At 39.6% G+C, this 20,624-nt stretch overlaps 1 protein-coding gene across 1 annotated transcript in view; it reads left to right on the top strand.

The window, feature by feature from the left end:
- Window positions 1-9,987, top strand: part of GDA (guanine deaminase) — a 29,493-nt gene extending 19,506 nt beyond the window's left edge. Inside the window, exons 12-14 of the mRNA XM_064735843.1 lie at window positions 1,676-1,794; window positions 2,620-2,647; window positions 3,370-9,987. Of these exons, the coding sequence (XP_064591913.1) occupies window positions 1,676-1,794; window positions 2,620-2,647; window positions 3,370-3,440 (218 nt within the window). The 3' untranslated portion in view covers window positions 3,441-9,987. The remainder of the gene's footprint in view (window positions 1-1,675; window positions 1,795-2,619; window positions 2,648-3,369) is intronic.
- Window positions 9,988-20,624: the final 10,637 nt, after the last annotated feature.

Genomic DNA, 20,624 nt, shown 5'->3' with positions numbered 1-20,624 from the left:
TGGTTGTTCAAAACACAATTGCATTTGCAGAATGCAATCATATAGAATATGGGTTCTCCAGTTTTCGAGAACCAATTTTGCTGTAATCAGTGTGCACATAAAAATAGATAAAATTAAAAAAAGTTTTAGTATAACTGGTATGATTTAGCAGAGAGAAAATCCACATGTAACTGAAAACCTATTATTGTTTCAGTTACCAGAAATGATCTCACTACCTTCTAAAGCACTGGTCCCAAATCTTCTCATTGTAACCTGCCTGTAGCTGCCAAAAAGCTCCACTGGGAATTATTAATGGTAGCTTAAAAGATGTAGTGAAAATGTCAATCAGATCTTCTCAGAACTGAGTTTGATTTCCTGGAGAGTATAATGGGGAAAACAGAGAAGACAGAAGATGAGCAGGGAACAAGTAGTGTTCTTTATCCTGCAAAATACACTGTTCCACAAAGTGTGAGAATAAACTAGCTGAGACACAGAAAGGAAGACTCATAAAAATCCCAAACTCATATGGTGGCTTTCCTTCCCAGCTACTCCTGTGTTTTTTCTATATTAGGTTTCCTTAGTAAATTGTTCATTTTTTATATTGATTTTAAGCTGTTTTATCCTTACTGAATCAATTTTAAGGGTAGAATATAAATTATTTCTACAAGCTTCCTGTAGCCTGGATACTGAAAGGAAAAATTTCAGTAGCAGAAATTTAAATGAGTGATTTTTTTTTTAATAGTTTGCTTTGTTAAGACTCCTAAACACTTATCACCCTCTTGTGTTTAATCTAAAAATTGCATTCTGCTCAAAAACCTGAAGGAATATGAGACAGTTTTTGTTGAAAGTAGTAGGTAATCAAAATATTTCAGCATTTGTAGGAGTTTAAATGTCTTTAAGGTATTGTGATATTCCTGCCACTCACAAACTTCAATGACTTCTTAAAGTAACTACAAGACTGAATTACCTTTATCAGTGCAATCTGAAAACAAATAAATTATTTGCAGGTATTATGCTCTTTGATGACTTAATTTCAGAGTATTGGAAAAATAGATTTAATTCACAGGTACTTTCTAGAAATTAAAAGGGTCCTAATTTATTTCTAAAGATGCACAGGGGTTTCTCTTTAGGAATTCTAAGCCCTTGCGAGCACCCAGTCCCTGAAGATGAATTTGTAGGTTTTCAGGGCATGTGGACCTGAGAACTTGTGGTTGTAATGAAATTTTGAAAAAAAAAGGAGCTAAATAATAGACCACAAGGCAAGCCATAGAGGTAGGTATGAGACCTTCAGACTGGCCATGATTATTTCTCCACATCATATTATTATTTGTTCCTGCTAATTGCAATTACCACTGGATACTTCTTCTATTATCATATTACTATTGCAATATGTCTATAAAACTTTCAAATTGCTTAAACTTTTAAAGAAATGCAGTCTAATACTGCCTTAGTAAGATGAATGTTATTATATGCTTTACTGTTTCTCATTGCCCCAATTTGATTTTGAATGGTTTTGGAATACAAGCCATTGTTTCTTAAGTGCTAACATATTATTCAAATTAGTTTTGGGTTTTTCCTTGTAATCACCGAAATTTTTGTTTGTCTTATGAATATTTCAAGTAAGTTCCAGATACTTCTACATGGTGGGAGGAGGCTGGTCCTGAAGACTTATTTGTGAGCTTATTTTCTTCCTCAGCTTTAGGACTGGACGGTGTGATTGGAAACTTTGAGGTGGGAAAAGAATTTGATGCACTGCTAATCAACACAAAGGCTTCAGATAGCCCTTTTGACTTGTTCTCTGCTGATGATTTTGAGGTAATCAGAACAGGATTGATGATCAGAACATGAATGGAAGTGATGGGGGAGGTCCATGATACAGAAAACGTCTCTTGAGAGTGATTCTGGTGGCAGGAATTGGGCGCACTACCACCTGCGTGTTCCTGCATGTTCCATGGGCTTTTTGTTCATCAGAATATTGCTGACCCCAGTGACAGTGCTGTAACACCATAGCAAAAATGCATGTAATATTTTAATGCACATTTTATTAGCCCAAGATGGCAATTACAGTTATGTATTTGCAGTGACAAATGGCAGCCGAGAATAAGCAATTTATTTTTAGTCAATACTTAGAGCTCAGACTTGAAAATCTCAGCCTGTTCCCAGAGAAAGGTTAGGTTGACTTTTCTGCATTGCTGTTACGAAATGAAGCAAGCACTCAAGATGGCTAATTTGAGTTAGAAGCACAATTTTTATGTTAACGTTAAAGCAGTGTTGGTTCTATGGTAGGGAAACACCTTCTCATTCAAAAAACTTCTCTGACCAAAAAAAATAGTTAAGAGCAGTTACTGGAGTTTATAGGTGTGGTCAGACTACCTGGAAATAATTCCAGTTCTGTAAAAAGAATTATTTTTAAGTTTAAATCTAAACCTTTTAAGCTAAGTTGTTGGTCCTTAGCACTTTACAAAAATTTAAATTTTGCCTTGTTTTCAAAGAGCAAATTATGTATATTAAGCTTTGATTTCACTATTACTAAGAATATTTAGGAGAAGTGTTTTTATCAGTTCTTTCAAGCTTCAAATGATTATTAACTGGGACAGCCCATATTGCTTTCTGAATTTGTTTTCTCCTATTTTTTTAAAGGACACTCTCCAGAAGTTCCTGTATCTAGGTATGTTTTGAATTTCAGCTCAAGCTGAATTCTCATTTCCTGTATCAAAAGTCTCAATTAATATTGGGGTTAATAATAAATTTATTTTTACATAAGAAAGTATACATTTGTTTGCAGTAATTAAATATATTTATCCAACTATTGTATGAACATTAACATGTCCCCAATAATTAGCATTAATATTTGACAATAATAAATACAAACTGGCCTATGATTATAATTGTTTGTAAACATGTCTGGGCAGTGCCTGGGCTGGGGCTGTGCTGCTGCTGTGTTGTGATGTTGGGGTGCCTGGTGCCAGCTGTGGCCACAGCTGTGTCATGCTGTAATGAGACTTTTGCCTTTCTGAGGAGCTGTCTCACCAGCTTTCTTGGCGTCTGGTTCGAAGCCTGTTCAGATACTGTGCAACAAATGATTTTCTGTACAGATACATATTATTTTGGAGGTTTGGATCTACTGAATATACAGAAAATCCATTGCACTACTGCAGCAGCTGAATGCTATGTTTATTTTTTTTCTTAAAAACACATGGGCTGCTAAAATATTTATTAATTTTTGTGGTAGCCCTGACTATTTCTCTCCAAATGGACTTTCCTAGTTCTAGGAAATGGTTGCTGCAAATAATGTGTTCCAAAACTGTTTTTTTAGACTGCATAATTTTCATTAATTAAATCAGTGTTTGTATTTATGAGCAAACCTCAGTTTTGACCATGTTATTTCAGGTGACGATCGGAATATTTCTGAAGTGTATGTGGCTGGAAAGCAAGTGGTTCCTTTTTCAAGCTCTGTATAAAACCATTTTCTGTTTGAAAAATATTCTGCTGATCATTCTGCATCTGATTTGGAAAAGATTGATTAAGTGCAGTGCCTGATCATCAGGAATGACACCTCACTTTTGGATAATGGTAAAAAATTGCATACATTGAAAATTTTGTTAGACCTTTCAAAAACTACTATACTGAAATTTTCATAGTTCTAGAGGGAATGGCTATTTAAATTTATTTGTAAAAATAGCATTTGTGCATTGATTGGGGATTTGATGAATACTTTATTTAAAGAGGACACCTGCTGCTCTATTTAATAATAATATAGCAAGCATTATGTAGTACAATGAGATGCTCATTTTCTATAGGAATTTAAATTAAAAACCCCAGTGCTTGTAAATTGATTCTGCAGGTAATGAATATCATGGAAGACTGCAATTTCCATAATATTATTATCAAGTATGGAAAAATTAGTGTCCTTTTGGAGAATGTAGTTTTCAGTTTTTCCTATGAGCTTTAAAAAAATTAATTTAAAATGTTATATTTTAAGAAGACTTAAGTCAGAAGTGTGTGTTTATAAATAAATAAGGGTCCTTATTTAAGAGTTTAGGATTGTCATTCGTAGTCAGACACTCCATTGAATTACCTTGATCTGAGTGACGGCTGAATGAAACTTCTCTTAAATTAGAAGCAGGCACTAAGATATCTCTGCAGGCTACACAAAGGCAAACAAATTAAGAGGGTTTTCTGGACTAGAGGAAGTACTTCATTTAGTTCAGCATCCTGCAGAATCTTCCCAAACTCATTTGCTCCTGACTGTTCAGACAGGATGATATGATGATGTCCCTTCTCCTTTCTGTAAGGGAAGTGAATGCATTTAAAAGTTTCCAGGAGAAAGGGTCTCTTTCTGGCCACTACCACCTTTGACTTGAGGTGAAAATCATCACTGAAAATAGCAGCTCAACTTTACTGTGCTCTTAGCGTTTTTCAATGTGGCAGCCATAATTCCAGCCCTGTAGAATTCCAGGATTCCAGGTAAAAAAATATGCCCTTTTTGTTTTGGAAATCTGTGTGACTTCCTTTCCTAAAATGGCATATTTCCCTGACCTTTTTGTTTTCTTTTGGGTTTTTTTTTCTAATTTTTTTTAATTTATTATTTTAGATTTGTTTGATGAGGGGATTTCTTCTTGCTTCTCTATTATGTTTTTGCAACACAAAGAATGTGTGCTTTAATTTCAGGGTCATTAGAGACCAATATTGTATTTAGATACTGTAAACATGTGTTGAATATAGTTTTAAGGCCTACTTCAAACTTCTTTGATTTCACCAAACCTTGTTTTGCACTTTCAACTCACTGCCTGGGGATATAGGACTTACCTCTGTTTACAAAACAAGGGGTGTCACTGCACCAAAGTTTCACTACGTGTCTACTTCAGAGAGAGTGCTTGGCCAACGCCACTCATAATGTTCTGATTTTAAAAGAATTTTCAGAGCTTATGTATTGTTATGATTATGCCTACATGAGACAGCATAGCATCAAGGGGAAGTGTAACAGCTAATTTGGGCACTTTTAGCAGTACAGTCAGTGTTCAGTGTGGTTTTCTTGCCAAAGCTGAGGGGCTGTACCAACAGCAGGGAATGACCAGGAGGTGCCTTGCAGGCATCACCTGGATGCAGCCACTCCCTGGGAGCTGGCTCAGGTGTCCTGCTGCCTGCTGGAGGCACAGCCCTCCTACCCACTATGTTCCAAGACTCCTAAGGCTTTAGGAGTCAAGATCTAAGATTTACACATTCCAACAGGGTGTCTTCTCAGCCATTATGTTTTGCATGTGTCCCAATCACCTACATGGCAGCACACTTGTTCAGCAAATAACATTCAGCTTTCTAGCTTGCTTTCCTGATTCAGGGACATTTATTCTTGTGAATTTTGACATGAATTTAATTGACCAAATTTCACATTTCAAAACCAAAGAACTGTGAGACACATGTTTTAATCCTCCCAGTTACTGTTTGAAACTATTTTTAGGGAATTACATGGTTTTCAGCTTTGGCCTTCCTGTGGCGAAGAAAGATCACACAGGCTTGTGTACAATGTATGCTAGTGCCCTACTTCTTTGTCTCCAGAGCTATGAATTAAATCTATGCTTTTATTTTAGTGATAGTCTTAACTGTCTCTGACTTAATTGTTTTCCCATTATTTTGTGGTGTTTTTAAGAAAGGGATTCAGCATTTCTTAAAATACTTTCGGGGGGTGGACAGATTACTTATTTGCAATGTGAGAACACACTAAAACTTTAACAAGTTCAGGACTACACTGCTGGTCCAATTACAAAGGGACTCTCTAGAATAACTGCTGCCATTGAGCTTTGTATCTGAATTTTTACTGGGTCATGAGCTGTTTGACTCCTGTTAAATTCAGGGACAAAGTAGGAACTCCTCTTTTGATTATAGCTTTTCTAATGTCTAGTATCCAGACATTACCCAGACATAGCAATGGAAAATCATCTTTTAAAGAATCTCAGCTGGAGGAGGAACTCTGCCTGCAGGTAGTGTCCTGGGCTGCCTGCAGCACTCTGCAATGCCCAAGATGGATAACATTACATTAAATGCTGAGGTGTTAAGAGGTAAAGGAAAGAAGTCTGAATTTGATGTTTGAGAGGCCAGTGGAGGAGTTCATATAAAAAATAAACCGATGGTCTTTTGACAGCAGCATTTAAATAGATTTGAATGGAGAAAAAATGTGCTGCCAGAAAAGCTAAGTGGGGTCATCTAAGGCAGTCCCAAAAGCTTATTCAGTGGAAGATGGCTTATGCACAAAAAGTTAAAAGTTTTAGGTCATACAAAGAATGTAATAGTCAGAATTCTCTGAAGTAATTTAGGGAAAATTACTCACTAAGGATCACTAAGGATCCCACTGTAAAGTCTCGGTCCATGAGACTCTGTGCCTGTGTGTAGATTGCCAAGATGTTTGTTTAGGTGGGGGAGGGTCAATGGATAAAAGGGGTTACTGCTGAAACTTACACATGCACACTCTGTGCATCTCAAGACTACATCTATTCTGCTTCCTTGGTTGGTGCCCCTACTGCATATGCACTTTGAAGCTGGCCAAGTAATGGATTCAGATTCTTAGTCTCTCTTTTGGAGACTGGAGAATATTTGGAAGGCAGCTTAATTCTTGTATAGCAAACCACTCTGCAAACTGAACCAAGGTTCAACAAGGCAGAATGATTGGGAATTTAGAACAGTACTATTGTCTCAAACCAAAATGCTAATAGAGGCTAGAACTTGAACTATTCCCCATCTGTCCTCGTCCCATCAAAGAACTTAGTAGCTGAATACAAATTGAAGCAACCCTCTTCTACCTTCCTCCCTTTCCCCAACACTACCCCCTTAAAAAAACTAAACAACCAAAAAAAACCCAAACCTTAAGATGAAACAACTGAACATTGAGAGGATATGAGTATGTGGAAGAAAATAAAGGAATAATTTTCAGTCAGTATATATTGAAAAATATGACAGTATAAATTGATTGATTAAAGAGAAAACCTCTGGAAAAATGCACATGCAACAGATTCCAGATGTCTCTCCCCAGAAGTTTTCTTACCAGATGGTGGATGAGATCTTTCTTTCTTAATATGTCTTTATGTTCAATGGTAGCACGCCATTCAGACAAAGGGAAAAGAAAAGGGTATTTGTGTAGAGCTTGCTTGTTGGGACAATATGCTTACTGTGTTCTATGGTCAGATGAGCACTTATTTATTATAAATAGAATGCATTTGAATTACTGTTATATGTTGATCTCATTGTGTCACTTTAGGTTTTGAAATACTAGTAAGAATTGCCTATGCATTATGCAGCATTATTTGAATTATTCATGTGTGGCAAGTGGAGTTCTGCACTTTAAAATGTTGCCTTGGCCTAATGTTTATATTTATGCTGTATTTTTGTGTAATCCTAAGGTTTTGTAGGGGAAAAAAGTGTATTTTTTCACTGTACTGAAATTTTCAGTAAGTTGGCTTTCTTTTAGAAAAGAGAACTTTAAAATTACCCTGTCTAAAATTCTGTGCCTGATTATACACTCATGAATGGAAAGAATTATAATGGTTTTATGAACTTGATAGTAACATTTAATGTAAAAAGAAGTGAAGATAAATAGAATTTTTATCAAATCTAATTATAATACAATGCAAATTAGCAAAAGGTATTACTGTTGAATAGCTACAGCTAAATTGAGCAAAAGAGAACATAGCTATTCTTGATTATTCATTTAAAAAAATACTTAAGCCCAGGTTCTTTCAAAGGATATCCCAGTTTTGAAAGGAAAAAACATTAATGTCATTACTCAGATGACCTGTTTAAAATCATTATTTAAAGCATTTCCAGGAACAATCCATAACAGATGATAAGGTGGACATCTTTGAAAATTCTGGATTTTCATTAATAAACTATGCTGCTTTATTTGCAGCCTGGTATGTGTTAGGAGTCAACTCACCTGTAAAATGATAGGGTAGAGTCACAGAATAATCTAGGCTGGAAGGGATCCTCCAGGATCATTGTGTCCAGCTCCTGGCCCTACATAGCACCATCCCCAAGGACAGGGAAAAAATTAATTTCAGAAGACATTTGAAAATACTGGTAGCAGAATACAAAATACTGCAAAGTAGAAAGGAGATCGATCTGAGGAGCTCATAAAAGGAAGATGATGTGTCAGTAAATTTTTTGGTGTGAAATGCTCAGAGAAAAAGATACATTCCCGGGTAATGATCCATTAGATCAGGGATGTCATTCCTTCTAAAAGTCGTGGAGGTCCAAAACCTGACCAAGTTTCCAAAGCAGTTGCTTACATACTTAATAATAAAGGCCCAGATACCTGCTCATGGCATAATTATGTAACTCTTCACAGTTTCTAGAACTTGGCTCCAAGGTTTAAATCAAAATTACCTGTAATGGCTCCAGAGGAAACGTAATGTAAGGGCATATTATGTTTTACCTACACCTGTCCTGTGAAACATTTAGCACTGGCCAGAACGGAGGCTGAATTAATCTGGTCCCAGTGAAGAATTTCTGTCTGTGCCTGCCCCAGACATCATTCCCTGTCATGCACCTGGTGATGCAGTGATAACCCAGTCCAGAACAGGCAAACAGTCTGGTGTGACTGAAGTACTGAATACAAACTCTTTTAAATATCAGATTGTTTAGAAATTAAGCTCATTGCTGAGACCAATGCATACAATTTAAATCACACAATCATATATTAGTACTGAACTTCTAGATACTAGGACTTTGGCTTAAATCTGTGGGGTTCTTAAGTCCTTGCACTAAATGTGCAACAACTCACGCTTCTCTTAACAGAGAAACCAGCAAATGACATCCCCAAGGTATGAAAAAGAGTAACAACAAAAACAACAAATACCATTCTTGTGAGGCCAAAAGGACATCAGCAGCATTAACAACAATCTGTTGTTTGAAGTTAATAGAACTGTTAGTTTATGTGGAAAGGCTGAGCTCAGTTTTTGGGAGACAGTTTCCTGGAAACTTCAGTGGAAATTCTTTCTTAGAAAATGCCCAGAATCAGTGCGCTCCTACCAAAAGGTCCTTTGTGGCTTCTGCAGAGGCAGTCACCTTTGCAGAAGTGAATGCCTTATTCATGCCTAGATCCTCACTTCTTTACCCTGTCATGACTCATGTGTATTAGCTTTAATTTTGGTATTGGTTTGTGGTTTCTCATAGACTGAGTCTTAGTTTGAAAATAACTATGGTAAATGAGTGGAGTTGAGGGAAGGATAAGGATAAATGGCAATCTTACACCAGTCTGCCTAATGCTCCAACACAAAATATTTGTCCCACCACGTAGATGATGTTACATTTGCACAGCTCTTAGACCCAATGATTTGGCTTAATGACTTGAGTCAACTCGTAACAATTAAACCCAGTCAAGGCTAGGACATAAACTGTGAACAGCTGACAAATACATAAAGATGTTTTACTGTGATCTGCACTTAAGACATCAGCAGCTTTCCTTGGCCAAGTGCTCCATGGCATATTTAGATACGGAAAACTGGAGATAAGCCAGCAGGAGAAGGCGCCAGTTTTGGTGACAGCTTAAGGCTCTAAACTGCATCCTATCTGGATTTGTGTCTTTGGAGCTCGGTTGTGTACTCCTCTAACAACTTTTAGTGATGAAGCTTTTAGAAAGGATTAGCATGTGCTCCTTACCTGAGGATGTTTGCATCCCTTGCTTCAAGACAAATTTTCTTTCCCCAAAGGAGAGTTCACATCTTGCTGAAGTAAGTTTTTCTGACGCTGATTTGTCTGCTTGTCACCTGTTGTGCATAAGCTCTGGTTCATGTGAAAATGCCTAACTGGAGTTAATGTTGTTGAATTTATCCTTCCTTTTGTACTTGTGCAGTTTCAAGGAAGAACAATGTATTAGGAGAAATGGTATATGCGATTTCCACTGTTCTGCTTGGTTTTGGTCATGCTAAATAGGAAGTCATGTACTGTTGAAACAAAATAAAGAGGCCTTGTGTTTACACTAACCCTCATCTCTTTCTGTATTTGACTTTTGAGAAGAGAGAGAAAGCTGACAAGCTTACTAATAAACAATGAAGGCCAAAATACACAGCAACATACCCTGTTCTCTGGGGAACCTGGGCAACCCCCCCATCACAGTAATTTGCAAAAGGGGATCTTTTTTCAGATTCAAAGCTCTTACAGGTATTGATGTATCTTTATTACCAAATTGTTTACTTCATAAATCAAAGCCAGTGTTCAGTAGCCACTTTATTTTTTTTGTGTTGAAGTGTACTGTCCTGAAATGCTTGCTTGCTTCTGCTTAACAAGAGTCACGTATCCTTTGATGAGTGTTTCTTCACTTTCTTATTTTTCAAAGTTTAGGCATAAAAATCTCCCCAGTCTAAGCATCTGTGAAACTCACCAGAAGTGGATTTTGTTAAAACAAAAACTGCCATAAGAAGACCACTAATTACACACTGAGGAATTGTACACTGAAATGTTGAGAATTATGTGCAAGCTGTTATCAACTCGCTCAAAATTTTGTGCACAAGAAATAAAGCTGTTCTGTATTTTCATCAACCAGTAGAAAATAGAAGTGAAAGAAAACTTCTTTATAGACTACTTTTCTTACTAAGAGGGTCCATTTAGGCTTTCAGCATGGGAGCTCTGCAACTTGACACTTTACTTTGAAAAACACCATTAAGAAATGCTTTTACAGTATTTCACTGGAGTACTCTGTTGAAACTTACCTCTTTAAGGTACTGTGAGCCCCAGATGCGAGCAGAGTTCTTATGGTGTAGAGGGTTTCCAAGACAATTTGAAAATCTGAGAGCCTTTGGCATGCTCTCAGTAAATATCCGTATAGAAATTGTCTGTTTCATTTCAATGAATTGGTACAGGCACAGTTTGTACAAGTGAAAACAGAGTTTGCAATCCCCCCAAAAAGTCACTGAATAATTCTGAATACTTTGCCAACGTAAATTTATCAGTCTTATCCCATGACTGTAAAGCAGAAATTCTTTTGGTTTGAGATCAGATACTGGATCATTTATATTTCAGCTTAATGGGTTTGCAGTTCATGACTTAAGAGCATAGTTAAAATGGAAAATGCAGATTGATTGCCCTATGCTTGTAATATGTAATCAGCTGTCTTCCTTTCAAAGCGTGTGACTGCATTCTTACATTATTTTAAATTAAATATGGCCTTATAATATGTACCTTAAAAATACAGCATAAAGGCCATGAAATCAAGCTGAAATATCAGCAATGCCTCTTCCTTTCATAATTGCTATTAGTTGTAACATCTCAAAATATAAAAGTATTTTTCTTCTTAGGAACTGAAAGTATTAAGCAGTAGGAACATTTTCATCCCAGCCCCTGCTTGAACCAATCTCACCTCCCAGCACAATGGTGAAAGCTCAGAGCTGTCAGAAACCCAACTTCTCTAATAATTCATTGATGTTTAACTTCTCTGATAATTCATTCAGAATGTCAATTCCAGCTAGCTAAGGGCAGCATTAATACTCACTGTATTCTCTTGGTGCTCTAAAAATTATTCCCTGGCCTTTTTTTTTTTTTTTTGTTGAGAAGGAATCCCTATTGTTGTATTTTTATGACTTGTGAAACAGCAAACAGATGTGCCACATGAGCTCAGCATTGCCTTGAAGGACACAGCAGCCAGTGCTGAGCAATCCTCCCTACCCCAGCTGAAGGGCTGCCTCTGGGCATTTCCAGCATTGTTACACAAAATTCACTTGCTTCAAGGAGTAACAGGAAAAAGAGAAGAGTTTGAACTGTGTGTAACAGCTGATGCTGTTGCAGAAAGACAGATTCACAGATTTTGTAAGTGTGAACCTATAAAGAATGGAAGAATGGCTACCATCTGGTCTGACCTTTCCAGGCTGAGGCACCCTTGAGGCCGTGTCTCGTGTTCATCATGTACCCACCCTTGGGGCTGAATGTCCCGGTGACACACACTCAGAGTGGATTTGAGTGACCAGGATCTGTTGTTTCAGGCACAGTACGTAAGAGCGACATCGTACTGCGCACATGCTGAGCACCCCGTGTTTCAATTTACCGTGGCTCTCGCTCCCTTCAGTGCAGGGCTGTGATGAGCCTGTGCTGACAGTCTGGGAGGCTCCTTGGGCACCCTGCAGAAGCAGGGTCAGCTCAGCCAGCCCACAGAAGCAGCCCAGACTCTCTCTGGAGACCTGTTGGAGAGCAGGGAGATCCCATCACCTGGGCATCCTCCTCTCAATGACACCACAAAATGTCAAATTAAATTCAAATTGCTGCATTTACACTTATTTTGACTTTACACTTGTTTCTTCAATGAAGTTTGTGTGCACAGGCAGCTCTCTGCTGCGCCCCTGCCCGTTCTGGGAGCTGCTGCTGTCCTGCAGCAGCTGCTGTTGGTGTGGAACTGAGGTCAGGTGAGGCAGTATGAGGTGGTGTCATGAGCTGCCCTCATAAACTCCTGCACTTCAGCTTTTCCTCTCTTTAAAATGAACTTGGCAGAAGAAAACCCTTTGTAAAACCCTGTGAGGATTTGAAGGGGAAAGAAAAGGAATGAAAATTTGAAGGGGAAAGAAAAGAAATGAAAAAAGAGAAAAATAAAAGTAAGAGCAAAAGGAATAATGAAAAGAACAGCAGGAGGGGGAAAAAACCCACCTTTTCCTGCACTATTTCCTAGGCTTGATCTTACAGAGGTATTTCATACCAGAGAAAGCAGCCCAGGGAGGTGGGTGGAGGGTGGCACCTACCTGTGCTGCTCTTCCCTATCCCTGGACAGGCCTTCTCCCTCCTCTCTTGGAGCATGACTCCTCAACGCTGGCTGGCAGGACATCTACAGACATCCTAATCCCCTGGTTAACCACGGCCCTCTGAGAATTATCCTTCAAAGTACCATGCTTCACCACTTTTTGTGAGCCCCTCACACCTCTGAAGCACAGTCCGTCATCTAGAGAAGCAACTGCTTACACACAATTTGCAGTCATTGCCCTACAATGTCTGCTACCATTTCATGCTTTTGCCTCCAAAGCCATATAATCCTTCCATTAAAAAAATCCTCCAGGCTTCTTGTAGTACTGAAATGAGCAGTGGGGAAGAGGACGTGACCTGCCCAAAGAAACACCTTGTTGTTTAGGCCGTGAAAATTTCGTTTATAAAATCACTGCAACAATGAGAGAGCCCCCCAGGAGCACAGACCCCACAGGATCCGTGCAGTTCCCTGATGGTTGCTGCCCATGGAGCAGGTGTCACACAGGCTGCAGGGCTGAGGGCTGTGCAGGCATGACATGAGGGTGGGCTGTGGCACCACCTCACAGTGCCCGACCCTGTGCCAGTCCCACATGGGTGTGTGCCAGCCCAGCGTGCCTGGCTGCAGAATCTGTGCCGGGCTTTGCAATAGTTCCTTCCAGAACAGGAAGCTGAGGGCTCAGGTGTGCCTATGCATGCAGCCAGACCTCTCCATTATTTTCTTGGTTTTTCCTGCAAAATGTGGTTTGAATTAATTTAAAGTGCCTGGTAACCTTTTTCCAAAAAGAGGTTTGCTGCTGAGTGAGAAGAAAGTAGATGTACTTTTTGGGTGATGAAAAAAGAAGTACACAGTTGTCACAAATGAGTGGTTTAGATCACTTGAGGAATCACTGTCAAAGGTATTTAAAAAGCAATTTTAATTTATAGTTTTTAATTTGTAGTAAATTAAATTAATTTAATTTTAATTTGTAGTAAACACTACACCCTGGTTACTAAAAATGCCTATATAATTGTTTTGGGTGGTTCTGTTACTTAGGCAGGTTTCTGAAGTGTTAATTGCGATATTAGTGCTAAATGCACTGAGCTGTCTTCTGCATTTACTGGAATTGTGACTCACTGAGCTGACTAAATTGCTACATGTTTAACTTCAGAACAAGGCAGAGCTAATGTATTTCGAAGTGGTATTTGATAAGCAGATTATTCCACTGCCTACAAAAACCTATACTAATAATTAGACAAAATTAAGTATGAGAATTAATTGCATGGTGTCTCTCACTGACACAAATAGCTCTCACACTCCTCTCTGCATTTTGCTTGGTCTATTCACCATGCAGAGTGTGAGAACCATGAAGCAACCACAGCCTCAACATTGTATACAGGATTTTGAGACTCCTATTTTGACATTTTATTGTATCATCAAAAAACAAACACTCTTATCCCCTATTACAGCCATTTGCATGACAATTCACCTAAGCATGACATAAGATTCCTTGTTGCAAATCTTTATAAAATCATAAAACAGGAAAAAAGTACTCCCCTTTTTCTCATGAGTCAGATAAGATATGGGCAAAATTCACATGGAGCCGTATAAAGAACAATCATACTACAGGCATTAAACCTTCCTTGTTGTTAAAGGAAAAGTGTCTGGAAATCAAAAGAGGGACTTGAAGCACAAAACACCTTCCTGGATGATCCACATGGCCGCTTGCGGAGCTTTGTGCAAGCTTTTGTGGCACTGTTGTGCTTTGCCTCTGAGCACAGGTAAAGTGAAATCAGTATGTCTTGTTGGAGCTCAGTCTTCCCTGGCATTTGCAATGAATGTGGGGCTATCAGACTGCTCGTGCTGGAGCAATGGTGACAGAGGAGGTGCTGTTCTGCCCTCTTGCAGGCTGTGCTCAGCCCGGTCACTTGGAGCATTTTTTCCATCTGATAGCCCCTTTTCCCATCATCCTGGGGATCAGCAGAGGCAAAATGTTGGGCACAAACCCTCACCCCCTCCATGGTGCCCTTGGCAGGGCCTGGCTGCTGACTACATCCACATACTGCTGAAACTCCAGATCCATCATCACAGTGGTGGTGTGGCATAGACAGCCCCAGGGCACCATGCCCTGCCCTTTTGATCCAGTCAAAGTCCTTCTGAGCTCTGGAGTTTAGCTTATGGTCAAAGTGACCTGATTGTGCCACAGCTTGGCACTATCAGCACAGATAAACACACCTGCCTAAAATATTTACTTGTTCCTGGAACTTTGTTCTGGGACTAGCCAGTGTGACTGACAATTTCCTTAATTGAAAAAATGGGGTCGTTTTACTCTTAGTTTTAGCCTTGGGAAAAGGGAGCCTTAGGACACCAGTTAGTTCCTTTTATTTTAGCATTTTTCTACAAGCAGTTTCCTTATATTGAAATTTCTCGTAAGTACCCAGGGAGGAGGAACAAAAGGCTGTTATTCGGCTGCTGAGTCACTGACAGGGGAGGTGTGTGGTGGTGTGAGGATGCCTTGCTGGCGGCGTGGGCTGGGACTGGCGCTGCAGCAGGCACGGCTGGGACCCCCACAGGCCTGCCAGCCAGCCTGGGGCTGCTGCAGCGACACAGGAGCACTGAACTGGGCTCCTGGAAGGCATGACAGCTGGGGCTCCTGCTCACATGGGGATGGCAGTGTCAGGAAGACCCTGATGGGCTGTCCTGGACACCCTTTCTCTACAGCAGATTTTTGTGAATCACTTTCAGATGTGCCAGAGGGAAACTGAGGCGCTGTGAAGACTGTGGTTAGCCACTGGTTATATTAAGCTGAATCAAAATCCTGAGCTCCTTGTGTTTCTACATTTGTCGGCTGATAATGGCACTTACCTCGAAGGTGTAAAGAAAAAAGCTATAAAGTGTGCTCATAGCTGTAAATCCTGCACACACGAAATGTTTTGAAACACAAAAGGATGGATATATCTGATGTTTGAACATAAGGCTTTGCTTCTCTACACACATCTTTCAGATGAGTGAGGTGGGAGAGTGAGGGACGAGGTTTTCAGATGCAGCTCTCACCTAGAACAGAGCTGGGCAGCAAGCAGGCATATTTGAACAACAGACTTTTTAAAAACACAATGAGCAGGTTTGCAAAAATGGAGATTTCAAACAGAATTCTTTGTCTGTACTCCACCTAACTGTGTTTAGTTAAAAACAACCCAAACACAAGTTAGCAACTTAACTGATGTTAGTAAATCATTCCCTAAAAAGAAGCATATTTAGCAGAAAGAGAAGTGGAAGTTACCCTGACTGCTTAGGACTTGCAGTCGACAGGGGCGTTCTTATTTTTGCTGTTCTAAAAACAGTTCTACACTTGTATCCCAAACCAAAATACTACTTATACTGCAGGCTGTGCCTATATTAACTTTCTTCAATACTAATAAGGATTGTTGCAAAGATATGTTCTCGGCATAACCTTTTACGGGAGTTAAAAAACAACACACACACACATACACAGAAATCAGATTTTCAAATTATGTGAACTGCCTTAAGAAAATCAGACATGTTTACTTCAGACTGTTAAAGTACTCTCACAAGTGGGGATGAAATGAACGAGCAAAGGCCAGTCAAAGCTTGTGCAGGAGTTAAGTTACAGAGGAAGGGTAAGGCAGCAGAAGTGTATGGGTATTCTTGTCTACTGGAGATTTTCCTGTTTGGCGTTGGTGTGATACAATTGTTACCTGAGCTGAAATGCCGGTGATTGAAGAATTTTGATGGCCTGATGAGTACCAAGTGTGGTGCTGGGTGGATTTTAGCCTCCAGAGAAGCATGCTGGAGTTTAGAGATCTTTTGGGGCAGTTTTTGCTCTAAGGTAAATGTGGAAATGACAGCTCTAGGCATCATCTGGTTTTGCCTGCCAATGTGAGATGGTGGGGTTGTGTCCTGAGTAGTGTCTGTTCAGGGCCCAGCCAAGGGGCTGCTGCTCCTCCCTGATGCCACTCTGGAGCTTGGGAAGGCAGGTGCGCCACAGTGACACTTGAAGAAGCAAGGAGAGCTGCTGCTTTTCCCAGACAGGGGCAGTTTAGAACTCAGGTGTTGCACTCCTCTTATTGAAAGATGGTGTTAGTTGGAACTTGGATCACTCCTTGGTGTTGTACCTCTGCTTCTGGTAGTCTAACTCGCCCACCCTCCCTGAGACCTGTGATGTTGCTCTTTAAAATGTGGCTTTTTAACTTGGATCACTTCACCAAAACCAAATCAGGGAGCAATTGCAAGAGTTAGGGTAAAACTAATGCTGCAAGACAGTCAAGCAACTGGTGGCAGTATTCTGGTAATATGGCACAGCTGGAGCCAGAACTGCAGGACAGTGCCCTCACTGACCCCTTCCATGCTTTGTCCGCCCCTCTGTGCATGAGGACAGCAACCCTTACCCACCAGCACGAGGGGCTCTGGAAAACAAAGAGGCAGAGTCAGTAAAAGCCCTGATGCTACTGTTCGCTGATATCACCTTTGGCCTCCAGCAGGTATTTGCAGAATGAGTGTTACATGCCTCTATTTACTCAAGGCTGGCCAACACTGAGAAATGACTCTGTGCTGAACTGTGATTCAGCCTCAGCTGATGACAAACACAACCACCCCTGCTTAGGTGAAATGAGGAGTAAATTAACTTGAATCTCTAGGCCATTTCCTAACATAGAACAATTTCAAAACTCTAGCTTAGAAAATGTTGCTGAGAAGCCAGTGAACTGCTGCTGCTGTTGGACCTTTATTGGCAGGTCCAGACATGTAATTACTAACTAGTTTCAGCGAAAGTATCCACTTAAATGTAAAGCTACCTCTGCAACCTGCAGGTTACTGGCTCACATTCAGCTAGCAAACCTAAGTCGCCATGGCAAATGCTAATCTTTGCATCACTGCTATGCTTGATGGTACCAGCCAAACTGTTTCAGCACAGAGACTGAAACCGCGAATCCTCACCAGCGTGTGCAAGTCTGTGTGGTCTCACCTCTCTGCCTGCCTGTGCATCATCCTCACACTAGACCCAGTACTCAGTGAACTTTCCTCGAGTTGCTGTCATGACTGAATTGACAACAAAACATCCAAGATTTTGGTCCATCAGGAATTCTAACAGAAATCCACAAATCAGTATGGGTATTATTCATCATATGAATCCAGCAATTAAAGGAACCAGCTCAGTCTCACTCTGAAGACTGAAACCAGACTGAGAGGGATCAAGATTTTTCCAGGGTCATAAATCTACTTTCCCCTCATAAATCCCACGCTACTTAAAGTACAACTAAGGAATATCTGCTTTAGCCTAATCCTGTTTAAACCCAAACTGACCTGGTCTCCCAGAAGTATTACGGAAGTCAAATAGTCCCATGAACAAACTGTTTCACAGGCTTTCTTGGGAACTCAGGGGACAGACATCATGCACCCAACTTCTCCCTGATGCATTAAAAAAAATTCAATCACATCTAAAAATGTTTTCCACTCAAGGAAAACACTAACCAAAAATGGCACAGGCTGGGTGGGTTTTAAACAACATATATGTGCACTGTGGTAAAGAGTAGATGAACAAGAATGAGGGATAGTGAATTAAATTGATTTCCTTTTCCTCAAATTTGTGCTACAATCTCACTGATACTACCAAGTGAAGATTCACAGTGGGACTTTATTTTCTTTTGCTATATATTGTTTAATATATTAAACAGGCAAAAATATTAGACACAGGTAATGTAGGTCTCCAAAAGTGAAAGGTCAGAGCTGTAGGTAGCATTTCTTCACCTCTATGCTTGCCATGCAATAGCTCAGCAAATCTTTTCTGCTTTTAACACCTTTCACAAGGTTATGCCAACAATATAACAAAAGTTGTAAATATAATTATGCCATTTATTTTTCGTTTTCTCTTCATAGTGAATAAACCTCAGATTGTGATAAGCAGGCTTATTGCTGCTTGGAAAGATATGCTGGTGAACTAGTTGTAGATACAGACAGAAACGAAAGAGCATCACAAGGGGATTTAATGAAGACACAGATATCTCACTTCAGCAGTTTGAGCTGCTGTAACACTCACCTGAGAAGCCCATCTTCCGATGCTGCTACAAATCTGGCCATGAGCTTACAACAGAAACACACACTGAAACGAAATAGGCATTAAAAAAAGGATTTGTCCTCTGCATCTTACCATTTAGTACAAAAGACACATACAAGACAACTTCTTCAGGAAGCTATGACACTAAAAATTTCAATTATCAACTTAATTTTTTTAATAGTAGATTCTACCTACACAAATAAAACAGTCAGGCCAGTTTTTGATGACTATTGTAGATGTTGATTATTCCATTTATTTCAGTACTCCCATCTTTACCCCTGTTTTAATTTAATTTATATCAAATCACAGACTGCTGATATTCTGCTAATTTGCCTCCTACAGAACTCAATTCTTCACACTATGAGCGATTCAGTCTTTGGTTTGGCTTTATTAGGCTGACATGCCCTTTCAAGCAGAAATGGCCTCTGTATTTCCTTTGATAAAAAAAACCTCCAAACTCCAACCCTGCTTTTTTGGCCATCACTAAATTACTTCTAAAACAGACAACTTAAAGGCTGAAGCACTTTCTCCTAAGTGTTTACAGTAGATTAAGTGATAATTCAGGTTTGCAAAATGGCATTTAAAACTCTCTGTGGTGATAACTCTCACTGCACTCACTCACTGACAGAACTTTGTTCCTGCACTGTATTTCAACATACAGTCACTCATTATTTTTCCAGCTGTAAAATAATTTCTCACTATTCAGTTATTTTCTAACTATTCATGTTTGTCATATGTCAATTTCAATGCCATCCAGGTATTTTCAGGTATACTGCCAAAGCTCTTTATGTCCTAAATCAGAAAGCAGTCCATCAACATCCTGGGTATTTAATTACAGGAAAAGATAAAGGGAGCCAGTAATATGTTACTTGTGAGAAAACCTGTTATTTCGGGCTGACAGAGAAACTATGAAAGAAGCAGAAAAATCACACATCTATACAGAGAGCAAAGTTCCATTTGTGACTGAGTCATAGCTACCTAACACACCTGGATACCTGAAACAAACCAATCCTTATTTCTTGTACATTTCCTCCTTCAAGAAGATGCATCAGATGATACTGTAGAGCAGCTTAGGAACACGGGAAAAATGACATGACACTCATCAGTGACACCAGACCTGAGTCAAATCCTTAAGTGCCCTTTCAGTGACTAGAAGCATCTAAGACATTTCGTTACACTTGCAAATAATGACCTTCCAAAGGAGAGTCACCAGTGATCAGTAGCACGATTTCAAAGATCTAAGCACCATGTCAGGAGCTTTGGTAGTCAGGGGTTCCTGACCCCATGGCATCCTTATGCATCACAACAATCAACCAAAGCATCTGGCAGATCATCAGCATTGGAACCACCACAGGAAGGCCCATCCTTACATTCCAAATTTCAGGTTTAACAGTAACAACTGTCAGTAAATTTGCCCAGAATCCTGTGGAACATAGTACTGCAGAGCCATAACACTTGGGGCTAGTCAAGCATTTCACAGATTGAAGATAATGAAATGATGACCTAGTTGTTTTCATTTATTCACATGTTTACATGGCCCTTTTTTCCCAACTAAAAAGTCACCACCATCTAGTAATATTGTTTATAACAGAGTAAGACCTTTCCCAGAACTTGTGTTTATGCAAGAGTTAAAAAGATCTCAGTCTAACAAGCAAACGTTAAGGAGGATCAGTGACACATGAAGCAATTATGTTTCTTTCTTGGAAAATGTACCAGTGTTTGCACTTAAGTCTGAATAGCGTCCCCATCTACATACTTTGCCAATACCTGCTCTTTTCAAACAACCCTCCCCCTCCTTTGTTTTGTGAGCCTCAACGGAATCAGAGCTCAGGACATACACTATTAAAAGAACAAAGCGCTGGCCAACTGACTTGAGGAGGCTCATACTCC

This window comes from Zonotrichia leucophrys, chromosome Z (genome assembly GCF_028769735.1).
Source record: "Zonotrichia leucophrys gambelii isolate GWCS_2022_RI chromosome Z, RI_Zleu_2.0, whole genome shotgun sequence".
In the NCBI taxonomy this organism is placed as follows: domain Eukaryota; kingdom Metazoa; phylum Chordata; class Aves; order Passeriformes; family Passerellidae; genus Zonotrichia; species Zonotrichia leucophrys.
The sequence above is the reverse complement of the archived record's forward strand: the minus strand, read 5'-3'. Positions and strand labels throughout refer to the sequence as shown.